The 13,782-nt window shown below is 66.9% G+C and overlaps 7 protein-coding genes across 7 annotated transcripts; 3 read left to right on the forward strand and 4 right to left on the reverse strand.

Moving 5' to 3' along the window:
• Positions 1-44: 44 nt before the first annotated feature.
• Positions 45-1,841, reverse strand: MICPUCDRAFT_62805 (uncharacterized protein; the record flags this gene model as incomplete). Its single annotated transcript, XM_003061576.1, has 3 exons — positions 45-647; positions 862-1,287; positions 1,460-1,841. The coding sequence occupies 3 exons, from the start codon at positions 1,839-1,841 to the stop codon at positions 91-93; spliced, it is 1,365 nt and encodes a 454-aa protein (XP_003061622.1). The 3' UTR covers positions 45-90.
• Positions 1,842-2,044: 203 nt separating this feature from the next.
• On the reverse strand, positions 2,045-2,866 carry MICPUCDRAFT_41525 (uncharacterized protein; the record flags this gene model as incomplete). The annotated part of the gene is made up of 2 exons (XM_003061577.1): positions 2,045-2,593; positions 2,732-2,866. The coding sequence occupies 2 exons, from the start codon at positions 2,864-2,866 to the stop codon at positions 2,045-2,047; spliced, it is 684 nt and encodes a 227-aa protein (XP_003061623.1).
• A 1,207-nt stretch (positions 2,867-4,073) lies between these two features.
• On the forward strand, positions 4,074-5,040 carry MICPUCDRAFT_28530 (twin arginine targeting family). Its single transcript, XM_003061333.1, has one exon. It carries the CDS (start codon positions 4,129-4,131, stop codon positions 4,936-4,938), a length of 810 nt encoding a protein of 269 aa, XP_003061379.1. The 5' UTR covers positions 4,074-4,128; the 3' UTR covers positions 4,939-5,040.
• Positions 5,041-5,341: 301 nt separating this feature from the next.
• On the reverse strand, positions 5,342-6,259 carry MICPUCDRAFT_50991 (uncharacterized protein; the record flags this gene model as incomplete). The annotated part of the gene is made up of 3 exons (XM_003061578.1): positions 5,342-5,468; positions 5,595-5,825; positions 5,973-6,259. 3 exons carry the CDS (start codon positions 6,257-6,259, stop codon positions 5,342-5,344), a joined length of 645 nt encoding a protein of 214 aa, XP_003061624.1.
• Positions 6,260-6,948: 689 nt separating this feature from the next.
• On the forward strand, positions 6,949-8,821 carry MICPUCDRAFT_50992 (major facilitator superfamily; the record flags this gene model as incomplete). Its single annotated transcript, XM_003061334.1, has 3 exons — positions 6,949-7,327; positions 7,515-7,933; positions 8,042-8,821. The coding sequence occupies 3 exons, from the start codon at positions 6,949-6,951 to the stop codon at positions 8,819-8,821; spliced, it is 1,578 nt and encodes a 525-aa protein (XP_003061380.1).
• Positions 8,822-9,364: 543 nt separating this feature from the next.
• MICPUCDRAFT_10422 (uncharacterized protein) lies at positions 9,365-10,795 on the reverse strand (the record flags this gene model as incomplete). The annotated part of the gene is made up of 1 exon (XM_003061579.1): positions 9,365-10,795. A coding segment is annotated over one exon (1,431 nt), but the record flags the coding sequence as incomplete, so codon positions are not given.
• Positions 10,796-11,499: 704 nt separating this feature from the next.
• Positions 11,500-13,765, forward strand: MICPUCDRAFT_35204 (uncharacterized protein). The gene is made up of 2 exons (XM_003061335.1): positions 11,500-11,646; positions 11,884-13,765. The coding sequence occupies exons 1-2, from the start codon at positions 11,533-11,535 to the stop codon at positions 13,450-13,452; spliced, it is 1,683 nt and encodes a 560-aa protein (XP_003061381.1). The 5' UTR covers positions 11,500-11,532; the 3' UTR covers positions 13,453-13,765.
• Positions 13,766-13,782: the final 17 nt, after the last annotated feature.

The following is a 13,782-nucleotide window of genomic DNA, read 5'->3' on the forward strand; positions in this document are numbered from 1 at the left end:
CGATTTTCGTGCGACAAAAAGGACACGTGGAAGGCACTGGGAACGAAGGCACGTCTAATTTTTTTCGAGTGCCCGAGCGCGCCTACGGTACTACTGTCTCACCGCGCTCCTAAAACGTTCGATCCTCCCCATCGCCCACTCCACCGTGTTCGCGCACGATTCCCCCGCGTCGTCGTCGCCGTCGTCGTCGCGCGTCGCGCGCGCGAGGGGCGCGAAGTCCCGCGACATGCGCACGATCTCACCCGCCGCGACTTCCGAGCCGTACTCGCCGCGGACGCCGCGGACGCACGAGGACGATAACGCTCCGCCTCCGTGCGTTTCTGTCGTCGTCGAGGACTGCGACGGCTGCGTCATCAACTCGTCGCAGTCTAACGCGAACGGAAAAAGCGCGTCCGAGTCCGCGAGGCCTCCTCCTCCTCCTCCTCCGCCGCCGCCGCCGTCGGAGGGGGAAGCCCCGCCGCCGAGCGAATCGCCGCCGCCGCCGCCGCCGCCGCCATCTCCGGAGGGAAGGTGGAGGTTCAGCATGCGCTCGAGCGCGAGCGCGGCGCCGGGGGAGCACGCGCCGTGCGCGAACGGCCCGCCGAGCGCGCCGGCGCCCCCCGGGGAGCTCCCGCGCGGCCCCGTCGAGACGGGACTCGAGGGTCGTTCTACGCGAGCGAACGTCGGGGCGGAGTCGAAAGGCGTCAGAAGCGGAGTTGAAAGGCGTCAGAAGCGGAGTTGAAAGGCGTCGCGGTGTGTCGGGATCGAAAGCGAGGGGCGGGCGGAGAGAAACGACCGCCGGGAAGAAAAGACAAGTCCTCAAGGATCGGCGTTCACCACGCCGACGCGGTCGTATGGGGACCAGTGTGAGATAGAACGCGCCTGAGGAGGCCGCGCCGACCCTCTCTCCCCCGCGCGCGCGTCCCGCCGCCGCGGCGCGGTGAAACGACCCCGACCCCGCCGCGCTGCTCTGCAAACTCACGGACAGCGACGACGACGGGGACGACCAGGACGTCCGCCTCCCTCCCGCGGACGACGGCGACGGCGAACACGAGTTGAGTCCCCTGAAGCTCCACGGCGGGGACGGGTCGTATCGTCGGACGGGCGCCGTCGCCGCCGGAGTGTTCGCGGAGACTCCGGCGACCTCTCCGCCGCGCGAGCACGGGTGATCGCCCTGGCCATCTCCGATGCCGCCGAGGGCGCCGAACCGCGCGTTTAAGACGTGCGACGGCGACGACAGCGAGCTCGAGCGTCCCGCGGAGCACGCGAACGGCAGAGGCGGGGACGCCGAGGAGACGGAGGGCCGTTCTATACAAGCGAATGTCGGGGTGGAGTTGAAAGGCGTCAGTTGGAGTTGAAAGGCGTCGAGGACGGGGATTGAAAGGGAGGGGTGGGCGCAGAGATGCGCCGGGCAAAGTCCTTAAGGATCGGCGTTCACCACGCCAACGGGGTCGTATGGGGACCAGTGTATAGGACGCACCTGAGACGGAGAATCGACCGCTCGGCGACTCCGACGGCGACGGCGGCGGGCGCGTCGACGTCGGCGTCGACACCTCGCCCTCGTCGCGCAGCGTCCACGCGGCTTTGATCTCCTCGGAGAGGAGTCCTCGAGATCCTTTCCTCGCGAGCGGCGGCGGCGGCGGCGGCGGCGGCGGGGGCGGGGGCGCGTCGCCGGCGGCGGGACGCGGACCGACCGCGGGACCCGCGGCCGCCGTCGGAAAATACGTCGCGCGACCCGCCCACGACTGCGCGCGCCGCGGGGTACCTGTCGCTGTCGGATTCAAATTCAAATTTAAATTTGAAACACCACCGACGTAGTCATCCAAAACGCGCGGCGCGAACGGCGGCGGCGTCGCGTCCATCCCCGCCAGCGCCGTCGCGTCCGCGAAAAACACCGCCGCGCGCAGCGACCCGCCCGCCGACCCCCTGCGTGGGTGAAGCGATCGGTCAGTCGAACGTCTTACCGGTCAAACGTTGAAAGGGAAGCGCGGGTGAAGAGTGACGACGGGAAACGTCCTTAATGAACGGCGTGCACCACGCGAACGGGGTCGTATGGGAAGCAGTCTCACCTCGCCGCCGCCGCGTCCACGGGCGCGAACTCGTACGTCCGCCACGCGTCGGCACCCGGGTGCCGACCTTCATCGGTCCCAGGATTCGTCCCGAGGGTGCCGACGTCGCGCACCTCGCACGAGAGCCGGTAGGACGCGTCGTCGCGAGCGCCGCCGCGGACGCGCGCGCGATGGAGGCGATTCGCGGGCAGCGCGCGCGTGAGCGCGAGGAGCGACCGCACCATGATCACCGCGCGCTTATACGTCACCGCGACGTCGCTGCTCGAAGAAGTGCATTCTTCTTCTTCTTCTTCTACTACTTCTTCTTCTTCTTCGCCGTCGCCGCGGCACCGCGCGTCGTGGGATAAGACCCAGCGCTCCACGAGCGTGCGCGATACCGCTTCCGCGGCGGTGGCGTCGTCGGCGACGTCGACGTCTCGCATCCTCGCGTCCACGAAGACGTCGATCACGAGCGGCGTGGACGCGTGGACGCTCGCCGCGCCGCCGCGTCTCCACGGTTTGATCGAAGACGCGTGCGTCGCGTGCTCGTCCATATCCAGGTTGAACTGCGCGGGTTGGGAAGGGGATAAGGGGACGCGGCGCGTCGGTCAAAGAACGAACACGCCGCGCGCGAAGAATAAAAACGCGCGGCGAGCGTTTGAACGAGGACGCTCCGGCGGGGGGGGGGGGGGACGCGGACGCACCCATCGGTCTCTCGCGCGCGTCGGCGTCTGCGCGGCGTGCGGGTCGTCGTCCGCGAGCCGCGAGCACAGGATGACGTTCGCACACTTCGCGAACCACTCGCGCGTGATCTGCGTCGCGCGGTCCGCGGTCGCCATCGCGTCCGCGAGCGGATAGCGACAGTCGTGTTAACGTTGGGAGCGGACGTCGTCGTCGTCGTCTCAGATCTCGCGCGTCGCGACCCCTCTCCTCCTCGTCGACGCCCTCGACGACCGCCGCGGACGTTCAGCGCGCGCGCTGCGGTGTCCTCCTCCGCCGCGTCCGGTCGTCTCCGCCGCGGCCGCCGCCGCCGCGCCGCGACCCGCGCGTCAATGTGCGACCCCCGAGCGCGGAAGGGTGCTCTGTTATTTTGCCGGGAAAACGGTATCGAGCGCTTTCGAAAGTACGCGAAAACGTACTTTCATACGAGCAATTTGTATAAAGAGTACGTCCGTGGGTCGAGATCGCTCGCCAGATCTGTCTCGAACAGACAGGACGTGGCTAGAGCTCGAGACTCGAGAGACTGGATAATCGCCGACCCCGCGCAGGGCGCCGCACACCTCGCGCGCCGCGAGCACGCCGCGATCCCTCTCCGCCTCCGCGCGCGGACAGGGTTCCCACGCTTCACGCCACCGCGCGCGCGCCGCGCACGATGAGCGCCACGACGACCGCGTGCGCCGCCGCGCGATGCCGCGCGGCGCCGCGTGGGAAAGATCTCTGCGTCGCGACGGCGGCGACGCGCGTCGTCGCGGATCGTCGCGCGACGCACGCGTCCGCGACCGCGTCCGCAGCGCGCGCGGCGCGATCCGCCGGCTCGGCGCGCGCGGCGCGGTTCACCGTGCCGTCCGCGACGACCGGACCCGCCGCGCGCGGCGCGATGCGGACGCGCGCGGCGGGAACGGCGGACGACGACGACGCCGGCGGCAAGACGAGCGGCGACTACGTCACCTACAGCTTCGGCGACGACGGCGACGATTCCGCCCCCGCGGGATCGGCGTCGTCGTCGTCGTCGTCGTCGTCGTCGTTTAAGACGTCGCTCGGGGAGGACCCCGCGTTCGCGCCGCCGTCCGCCGCGGACTTCGACGCGCCCACGATCGACTGGGCGAACGCGAAGCGCGGCGACGGCGCCGCGGTGGAGGACGGCTTCTTGGACGTGGACTCCATCGCGGGAGGGTTCGACATGAAGGGTTTAGACGACATCGCCGCGCGCTTCGAAGCGGAGGAGAAGGCTGCGCTCGCGGAGGAGGCCGCGCGCGACGCGGGTTTGATGACCGGCGCGACGACGACCGCGAACGTCGCGAGCGGGGGGTTCGAACCCGCGGCCGCGACGACGACGACGACGACGACGACGACGAAGAAGCAATCCCAATCCCTCGCGACGATGGCGCCCCCCGCCGAGAAGCAATCCGAGGCGGTGCGATCCTTCCTCTACCCGGGCGAGGACCAGCTCCCGGACGACGTCTCCATGAGCATCTGGGAGCACCTCGAGGAGCTCCGCGACCGCGCGCTGATCTCCAGCGCCGCGGTCACCGTCATGATCCTCCTGTGCTTCTGCTTCGCGAAGGACCTCGTTTTGTTCCTGGAGGCGCCCGTCGCGGAGGAGGGCGTGCGATTTCTGCAGCTCGGGCCCGGGGAGTACTTCTTCACGACGGTGAAGGTCGCGGGGTACTGCGGCCTCCTCCTCGGCGCGCCCGTGGTGTTATACGAGGCCATCGCGTATATCCTCCCGGGGCTCACGAAGGACGAGAGGAAGTTTCTGGGGCCCATCGTGCTCGGCTCGAGCGTCCTCTTTTACGCCGGCATCGGCTTCGCGTACGCGATTCTCACCCCCGCGGCGCTTAAATTTTTCATCGGGTACTCCGACCAGGCGGTGGAATCGCTGTGGAGCATCGACCAATACTTCGAGTTCGTCCTCGTCCTGCTCTTCTCCACCGGGCTGTCGTTCCAAGTCCCCGTGATCCAGCTGCTGCTCGGGCAGACGGGCATCGTCAGCAGCGCGCAGATGCTGTCGGTGTGGCGATACGTCGTCGTGGGAAGCGTCGTGGCCGCGGCGGTGTTGACGCCGTCGACGGATCCGTTCACGCAGATGTTGCTCGCGGTGCCGCTGATGTCGTTGTACTTGGGGGGGGCGGCGCTCGTGGGCGTCGTCGAGAAGGGGCAGGCGGGGGAGGAGTTGCCGGAGGGGCGGTGACGCGATGCGACCGTCGTCGACGCCGTTCGCGCGGCGCGCGCGACTGATCGATTGACGACGCGCGATAATTCGTTTTCTGATGATGAGTCAAATAAGATCACTACGTGTGCTACTCGACGAGCGTACCCTACTACTGTAGTTCGTGTGTGATATTTTCGCCTAGCTACCGCTATCGCATCGCGTCACGCCGCCGACGCCTCCGCGTTCTCGCGCTTCCTCCTCGCGCGGTCCAGGACGCTCGCGCACCGCGCGGAGATGGCCGCGCGCGCGTGCTCGTCCTTCAGGGTCGTTCCATACAAAGCGATGTCGGGGTGGAGTTCAAAGGCGTCAGTTGGCGTTCAAAGGCGTCACGGTCGGGGATTGAAAGCGAGGGGTGGGCGGAGAGACACGCCGGGAAAAGTCCTTAAGGATCGGCGTCCACCACGCCAACGCGGCTGTATGGGGACCAGTGTATAGAACGCGCCTTCATCCCGAATAACGTCGCGAGGTTCGCGACGTCGTACGGCGCTCTCAACTCCGTGGCGTTCCGGCTGCGGGAGGGGTGCGCGCGGAGGGAACCGATCGGTCAGCTCGTGATACTGTTTGACGACCGACGTGACGTGGAAGATCGAGCGGTCGCGATGGAGCGAGCGAGCGAACGATGCGATGGAGAGAACGCGCGAGCGCCGTCTTCGCGCCTGCCGCCCGCCAAAAGAATCCCCGGCGCCTTCCCCGCGGCGCCGCCGCCGCTCACGCCGCCGCCGACGCCGCTCCCCACCGCTCGCGCGACCGCGGTCGCGTTCGCGAAGAAGTTCCTCCTCGACGCGACGTCCAACAGCGCCGCGTTGTACGCCACCTCGATCGCGATGCCGTTCGCCGCCGCCGCCGCGAGCGTCGCCGGCCGCAGTCTGAGGGTCGTTCCATACAAAGCGATGTCGGGGTGGAGTTCATAGGCGTCAGAAGCGGAGTTGAAAGGCGTCGAGGTCGGGGATTGAACGCGAGGGGTGGGCGGAGAGATGCGCCGGGCAAAGTCCTTAAGGATCAGCGTTCACCACGCCAACGCGGTCGTATGGGAACCAGTGTATACAACGCGCCTGAACGGCAGCCGATTCCCCAGCGGGAGCGCGACGACGTCCGCCCTCGCGTTCGCGCACGCGGACGAGAACGCGCGCTCGGTCGACGGCTCGAGCGCGAGGAGGTCGTACCGCGCGATCACGTCCGCGTGCGCGCGCAGGAGCGCTTGAAGCTCGCTCGGCTCCGAGTACGCCACGGTGAGGCGCGCGACGCGACGCAATCGCGCGTTGACGCCGTGCGATGCCGCCTCGGCGTGGACGGCGTCCATGATCTCCGGTGGGATCTCCGTCAGGCCGCTCGCGAGGTCTCTGTGAAGCGTCCGGTCGCCGCAGGAGACGCGCGCGTCCGTCGCGATCGTGGAGTACCCTGCGACGAGAGGGAGGCAATGGAGGGGACGGACGACGGACGGAGGGCGTCGTCAGACGCGGACGCGGATTCGGATGCTGCAGATTCGACGACGGTCGAGGCGCGACGCGAACGCCGGTCAGCCCCGGCGAGGACGCGACGCGACGGACGGCGACGCGACGCACCCAGGACGAGCGCGGTGGCGAGGTGCTCCCTCAGCGCGTGCGGGTTGCTCGGGTCGACGCGGACGCTCAGGTCGACGAACATGACGCCGCGCGCGCGCCGGCGGCGACGCGGAGCGGAGTGCGGGCCCCTTCGGCGGGCTGACGAGGAAACTTGATGCGTGAGCGCGTTTCGTCGAGAGGAACGACCAGACGGCGACGCGCGGTGTCGCGCGCGTCTCAGCGTCGACCGCCGCCCGACGCGGGGGAACGCGTCGAAGACGCCGCGCCGGGCCGGCGAATTCGACGGACTCAGACCGCGACGCGGACGGCCGGAGCGGAGAGGAGACGGGCGGGGGAGGAGACGGGAGGGCACCGCCCGCGTCGCGCGATCTTACGTAGACCACGCCACGTCATCGGAAGACGAAGCCAGGTCGCGCGCCGCACGCCGATGGCGTCGCCCCCCGAGGCCGAGGCCGCCCGCGGGAGCCTCCTCCGCCGCGTCGTCCGCTACCCGTTCCTCCCCGGGATGGCCGCCGCGTTCGCGGACTACCTCGGCATGGCGCTCATCACGCCCGCGCTGCCGTACTTTCTCGAGGAGGAGCTCGGCATGTCGACGCGCGATTCGTCCCTCTGGACGGGCGCGATAACCACCGCGCAGTACGCGGGCGGCGCGGTCGGGAACACGTTCGTGGGCGTCTTGGGCGACCGTCTCGGCTCGCGGTTCACGCTCGCGAGCACGCTCGGCGGGGACGTGGTCTTCTTCGCGGCGACCGCATTCGCGCGGAGCGTCGCGCTGATCCTCTCGGGCGCGTTCTTCGTTTACACTGGTCCCCGTACGACCCCGTCGCCGTGGTGAACGCCGATCCTTAAGGACTTTTCCCGGCGTTTCTCTTCGCCCAGGGTCCCTCGCTTTCAATCCCCGCCCTCGACGCCTTTCAACTCCGACTGACGCCTTTCAACTCCACCCCGACTCCGCCCCGTCGTCGCTCGCTTCGTCTGGATCGCCATCCGCAGTGCGTTTCCTCGCCGGCGTCGCGTCCCCGCTCGTGCCGTCGCTCATGTACATCCTCGAGCGCGCGACGGAAGAGGGCGCGTCGAAGCTCGCGGGGGTGAACGCATACAGCGCGAGCGTTAATTTCGCGTACGCGTTCGCGGGGATGATCGTCGGGCTGTTTTATTCCGAGCTGGGGTGGACCGGTTTGAACCTCTTTTCGGCAGCCGTCGCGGCGCTCGCGTTGGTCGTCGTGTGGGAGCTCGCCGCCGAGAACAACGATAACGGTCGCGGCGATGGCGTTGGCGTTATATTGGGAGACGGAGAGGAGAAACAAGAGCGCGGCGGCGACGCGGAGGTGGTGAGCGCGGCGGCGGTGAGCGCGGCGGCGGCGGCGGCGGAGCCTCTCGGCGGCCCCCCGCCGAATCCGAATCCGAATCAGGTGCGTCTACAGTATACACAAGTTTTTCACCCATCGCCCGGTTTCAATATTTGATCGCGTCCCTTTTCAACTGACCGATGAACTGTTTTTGTATGGAACGACCCTCAGAATCCGAATCAGAATCGGAGTCCCGAAGGGCCCGGTCGAGACGACCCCGACGCCGGTGTCGCCTTGATCGTGACGACGCTGACGCTGAGAGAGCTCTTAAACGACGGAGGCATGGCGTCGCACATGTACACCGCGTTCAACACCGGGTATCTGTTCATGGGGTTCTTAGTGCTCTACGTCCTCATGGCGAAGGAGATCTTGGGCTGGACCGTCGTCCAAGTCGGGTGGAGCTTCATCGCGATACCCGCGGCGAACGTCCTCACGATGTACGCGCTCCTGCCCGCCATCATACGCAACGTCGGCGTGCACGGATGCCTCACCTACGCGTCGTTCGCGACGTGCGCGGTGTTGACCCTCTTCGCGGTGCCCGCGGTGCACTCGACGGCGGTCGGGTTCATGTTTTGCGTCTTCGCTCTCATCGTGTGCATCGTGTGCGCGCAGACGCCAAATCAGATGCGAATAAAGACGATATCCGATTCGCTATCGCCGGCGCAGATGGGGCAGATCACCGGGATATCGAGGGTGTGCTTCGCGCTCGGGCAGATGGTGAGCCCGATCGCGTGCGCGGCGTTGTTCACGGCGAGTCCGTCGGCGGCGATCGCGAGCATGATCGCGACGACCGCGGGGGTTCCCGCGATGTTTCTCAGGCACTCGCAGGGGATGTTTCGGGACCCGCCGCCGGCGGTGCGACGGAACCTCTCGAGGGTGAAGTTGGTGGGCGAAGACGGGGAAGGAGGCGGCGCGGGTGGCGGCGAGAAAGGGGCGTCCGCGAGGACGTGACGCTTTATTACGAGTTGGTCTAGCTAGCTGTAGCTTTCACGTCGTCGGCTGTCGGATGAACAATAACTTTTAGTGTACTGTATTTCAGATACCGTCATCACGCGTCGCCGCCCGCGCGACCGGGAGACGACCGCTGTCGTTATGATACAAGCTCACTTTTTGAACCGAATGACTCCCTCCCCGTTTCCCTTTCCATCTCTTCCCCCGCGAAGCGCCCCCCCGCGCTCGCGTAAACAATCAATCAATCAATCAATCAATCGATAAATAAGTTACAGCGTACGAGTACTTCCGCGCCTCCGATCACATCGCGGCGACGTTCACGGAGACGGGCTCCTCCACGAGACTCCCGTTCGCCTGCGCGGTGTCGTCCTCGACCTGCGCCTCGCGCATGTGATCCTCGATCACGCTCGCGGCGGCCATGTCCTCCATCGCGACGATCGGCGGCGCCGCGCCGAGCGCGGCGTCGATCGCGGCGATCACGCCGTCGTTCTCGATGATCGCGTGCGCGTCGCGAACGCTCCGCCTCCACCCGTCGTGCGCCGTCAACTCGCCGAAGATGTCCACCATGTCCAGAAACGCCTCGATACCGGTGCCGCCCTTCTGGAACGCGGCGGTGACCTGCTGCCCGCCCGCGTCCTTGACCTCTCTCCCCTCCGCGACTTCGCGCGCCAAAAACGTCGCCCACGCGGCGACGTACATCGCGAAGCCCTTCATCTCCAACCCGAGCGCGAGTCCCTCGAGGACGACCCCTCGCCCCTGCACGCGGAACTTCTCGCTGCCGTCCATGGCGATGCGATCGAGCTGATCCTTCACCGCGACGTTCTCGAAGCGCTTCAGCACGCTCTCGCCGTACGCGTCAAAGGTGGGAATCAACGCCGGGTCCATGCCCGGGTTGCGCGCCAGCGTCGCGGAAATCTCGTCTCGCATCAACGTCTCGAGGTACGCGCGCAGCTTCCCGTGCGTCACCGCCTCGTGCACGTGCGTCAAACCTGCGAGAATCCCCGCGTAGCACATCGCGCTGTGCGTGACGTTCAGCAGGCGGACCTTCATGAGCTCGTGCGGGATCACGTCCTTCACGACGACGGCGCCGACCGTCTCCCACGCCGGGCGCTCGTCGTCGACGAAGTTATCCTCGATGACCCAGTGCTTGTACGGCTCGCACATCACCGGCCACTCGTCCTCGATTCCGCAGCGCTCGGGCAGCGTCGCGATGTCCTCCCACGACGTCGCCGGGGTGATCCTGTCGACCATCGTGGACGGGTACTTCACCGCGGTCTGAATCCACACGACGAACGCGTCGAGCGAAGCCGCGCAGAGCCCGCCGCACACGAGCTCCTCCCCCGCGCTCGTCATCCGTTTTTTGCACACCTCGCCGTTCTCCGGCAAGTTATCGCAGCTCATGAGCGTGAACGGCTTGATCCCGCGCTCGAACCGAAGCGCGGCGGCGGCGCATATAAGCCCGAACGTCGTCGGCGCCTTGCACTCCTCCTCGAGCGCGCACTCCTCGGCGATGGAATCCAGGTCGAACGCGTCGGTGCCGAGGATCCCGTTGAGCGCGTTGTCGATCAGCGCGAAGTCGCCCTTGTGCAGCGGCACGCGGTACCCGAACTCGGTGATCGTCAGCGACACGATCTTGATCGCCGGGTCCGCCAGCGCCTCGATCGCGACGACCGGGTCCTCGTACGCGAGCAGCATGTCGCGGATGGTGACCACCTCTTCCACCGTCGCGCGCAACTCGCCGCCGTCGGCGCCGTCTCTCGCGACGATGGGATACGACCAGTCGTTGCCTCTGAGGTAATCGCGCATCCCCGCGTCGTTCGGCATGACGCCCACGCCGGTGTAGAGCCACGTCTTCGCGGCGTCGAAGTCGCGCGCGAGGAGTTCGTTCATGTACGCCTGCTGGTGCGAGCGATGGAAGCCCCCGACGCCGATGTGCGCGATCCCGGTGCTCGTCTCCGAGCGGTCGAAGACGGGCGCGTTCTTGAACGCGACGTCTTTCCACGACGGCTCGCACCCCTCGGGGCAGTCCAAGCGGCGCAGCGCGGCGTGAACGATCGCGACGTTGCGCGAGGACGAGCGCGACGGCCGCGGTCGCGCGACGCGCCCGCCGCGTCCCTTCGGCGAAAGATTGGCTAAAGGATGGTTGAGCGGGCCTGCGCGCGCGGTGCCGCGCGCGGTTCCGCGCGAGAGCGCGCTCGCGCGCGCGCTCGCCATGCCCACGGCGCGCATCGCGCTGAAGGTCATCTCGGGCGAGGGGAGGAGGCGTTCGCGGTACCGTGCGCGCGCGTCGTCCCGCGCGTCTTCTGTGCGCGCACGCTTGTCCGCACCCGAACCGCGGAAAGGGTGGAAAGCGAAAGGACCTGACCGGGGGAAAAACGTGCCAGCCGCGGAAACGCGCGCGAACGCTGAGTCAGATTCTTCAGATTCTGCTTTCAATTCACCCTGCGCGGCTGTGATTGATCGGTCGGTGCAGTCGAAGCGACGCGGGGTGCCCAGGCGTTCAGATCGGAGACGCGTTGAATCTCCGACGGATTCCAACGAACCGAGATTTCCCAGTCTAAGCTCCCATAGAACCGACCGACCAAACTTTCGCGGCCTACAAAACGCGTCGAAAAATTGTTTCACGCGTTTTTGCACGACACTCGGGAGACCGCCGCAATCTGACCCATTCTTTCACGCGCTCTCGCTCCGCACCGCACGCAGCCCACACCATGGCTTCGACCCGCGCGTTCACGCGCCGGGAGGCTCTCGCGTGCGACCGCGCCGCGCTGCGCACGGGGATCGTGCACTTCGGCGTCGGCGGGTTCCACCGCTCGCATCAGCAGGTGCGCGTCGCTCTTTGAAAATGCGTTTCGGAGCTCCCAAAACGCGTCGAAACGCGTCGCGCGCTCGCGCGCGCGTCGCGCCGCGCGCGCGCCTCGAAATCGCGCCGCGCGCGCGAATCGCCTTCCCCGCGCGTTTCCGCGCCCTCTCGCGACGTTTCGCTCGCGCAATCGCGTCCGCGCGCCGTTGTTAACCTCCCTCTCTCCGCCGCAATTCCGACGCGTCAACTCAAACCTCAGGCCTATCTCGACGACCTCCTTCGGCTCGACTTCGACGCCGCGAAGGACTGGTGCTACACCGGCGTCGGCGTCCTAGAGTGGGACGTCAAGATGCGCGACTACCTCAAGAACAACGACTGGCAGTACCCGATCGTCTCGCGCGTCGGCCCGACCGCGGAGGACATGACCATGGACGTGCAAGACGTGGTCACCATGAGAGACATGCAGCTCTCGTTCGAGGACCCGGTCGCGACCGTCCGCCTTCTCGCGGCGCCGACCACGAAGATCGTGTCTCTGACGATCACGGAGTTTGGGTACCGCGTCCCTCTGAACGAGGGCGACTACAAGCTCATTGAGATGGCCCTGGAGGGGTCCGTGGACGCGGATTTGGCGTCGGAAAACGTTGACCCCGCGTGCGCCAAGGCGACGGTGTTTGGCCTCATGCTCGCCGCGCTCGCGGCGCGGTTCAAGGCTGGCGTGCGGCCGTTCACGGTCATGAGCTGCGATAACCTCCCGCACAACGGCGACGTCGCGAAGAAGCGCATGACGGCCGCGACGAACGCTCTCTCCGCCGAGCGGTTCGGGTCTGTCCGAGAGGACTTCGCGCGCTTCGTCGAGGAAGAGGTGAAGTACCCGTCCACGATGGTGGACAGGATCACCCCGGCGACGTCGCCGCAGGATATCATCGACCTCAAGGCGAAGACTGGGATCGAGGACGAGTGGCCGGTGATGTGCGAGCCGTACAAGCACTGGGTCGTCGAGGACAACTTTGTCGACGGCGCGCGCCCGGCGTGGGAACGCGTCGGCGCGCTTCTCGTCCCGGACGTTCGCCCGCACGAGCTCATGAAGGTGCGCTTGCTGAACGTCACGCACAGCGCGATGTGCTACGCCGGGCTTTTGGTCGGGTGCACGCACGTGCACGAGGCGGTGACGCACCAGATGGTTCGACCGTACCTGAAGCGGATCATGACGAATGAGATCACGGCGTCGCTCGTCGCGGACCCGACGATGTCCGAACTCATCTCCGGTCTCGACGCGTACGCGGAGCTCGTGCTTCGCAGGTTCGAGAACGTCGCGGTGAAGGACACGCTGGACCGCGTCGCCATGGACGGCAGCGAGAAGTTCCGCGTGCAGGGGCGCGCGGTTGTCATGGAGGGTTTGGCGGATGAGCGATCGGTGCGAGGGTTCGCGCTGTTCGTCGCCACCTGGGCGCACTTCCTTAAGAAGGCGGTCGAGAACGGCGATAAGGTGAAGGACGCGTCCGCGCAGCTCGTCTCCGCGCCGTGGACCGTCAACGGCGGCGGGTTGGAGGCGTTTTTGGACGTTGAGGAGGTGTTTGGCGTCTTGGCGCAACACGAGGGGTTCAGGAGCGCGGTCGCTCGCGAGTTCGACGACATCGAGCAGAGCGGGGTGGAGGCGACGCTCTTGGGGTACATCTTCGGCGCGGGGAACAACAGCAACGGGGACCTCGCGAACGCGCACCGGGACGTGTCGAGGGTCAGCGGGTCGTTCCACGCCCTGGACGAGGTGTGCATCCCGGAGGAGGCGCAGCCGGACGAGGCGGTGGCGTTTGTTCCCCTCGAGGCGTAGGCGGAGGGTGCCCTCCTAGCGACCACGGTTCCGTGGGCGCGGACGCACCCTATCATAGACGCCGACGCCGCCCAGGTGACTACTACTACTACTACCTCTATTACGACGGGAGTCGTGGTTTCCACCCATTTTTTTTTGCCGCGAAGGACGCAAAGCTCGTCCCGGCGGCTGTAGATATAACAAAGCCCGCGGCGCCTCGTGTTCGGGGCGCCACACTGATTGGTTGATTGAACGCACGCATTGCTTGCACGACGATCGCGAAATAACACGCGACTTAGGCTCGTTTTAATCACGACGCTGATGAATTCATCGTAATAAACGTTGTCACTC

The sequence above is a fragment of the Micromonas pusilla genome (assembly GCF_000151265.4).
Source record: "Micromonas pusilla CCMP1545 genomic scaffold MICPUCscaffold_10, whole genome shotgun sequence".
Classification (NCBI taxonomy): domain Eukaryota; kingdom Viridiplantae; phylum Chlorophyta; class Mamiellophyceae; order Mamiellales; family Mamiellaceae; genus Micromonas; species Micromonas pusilla.

Coding starts and splice junctions, on each gene's coding strand:
- MICPUCDRAFT_35204 (XM_003061335.1), top strand. CDS start 11,533: ATGGCTTCGACCCGCGCGTTCACGCGCCGGGAGGCTCTCGCGTGCGAC. Junction 11,647..11,883: donor TCCACCGCTCGCATCAGCAG/GTGCGCGTCGCT, acceptor CTCAAACCTCAG/GCCTATCTCGACGACCTCCT.
- MICPUCDRAFT_28530 (XM_003061333.1), top strand. CDS start 4,129: ATGGCGCCCCCCGCCGAGAAGCAATCCGAGGCGGTGCGATCCTTCCTC.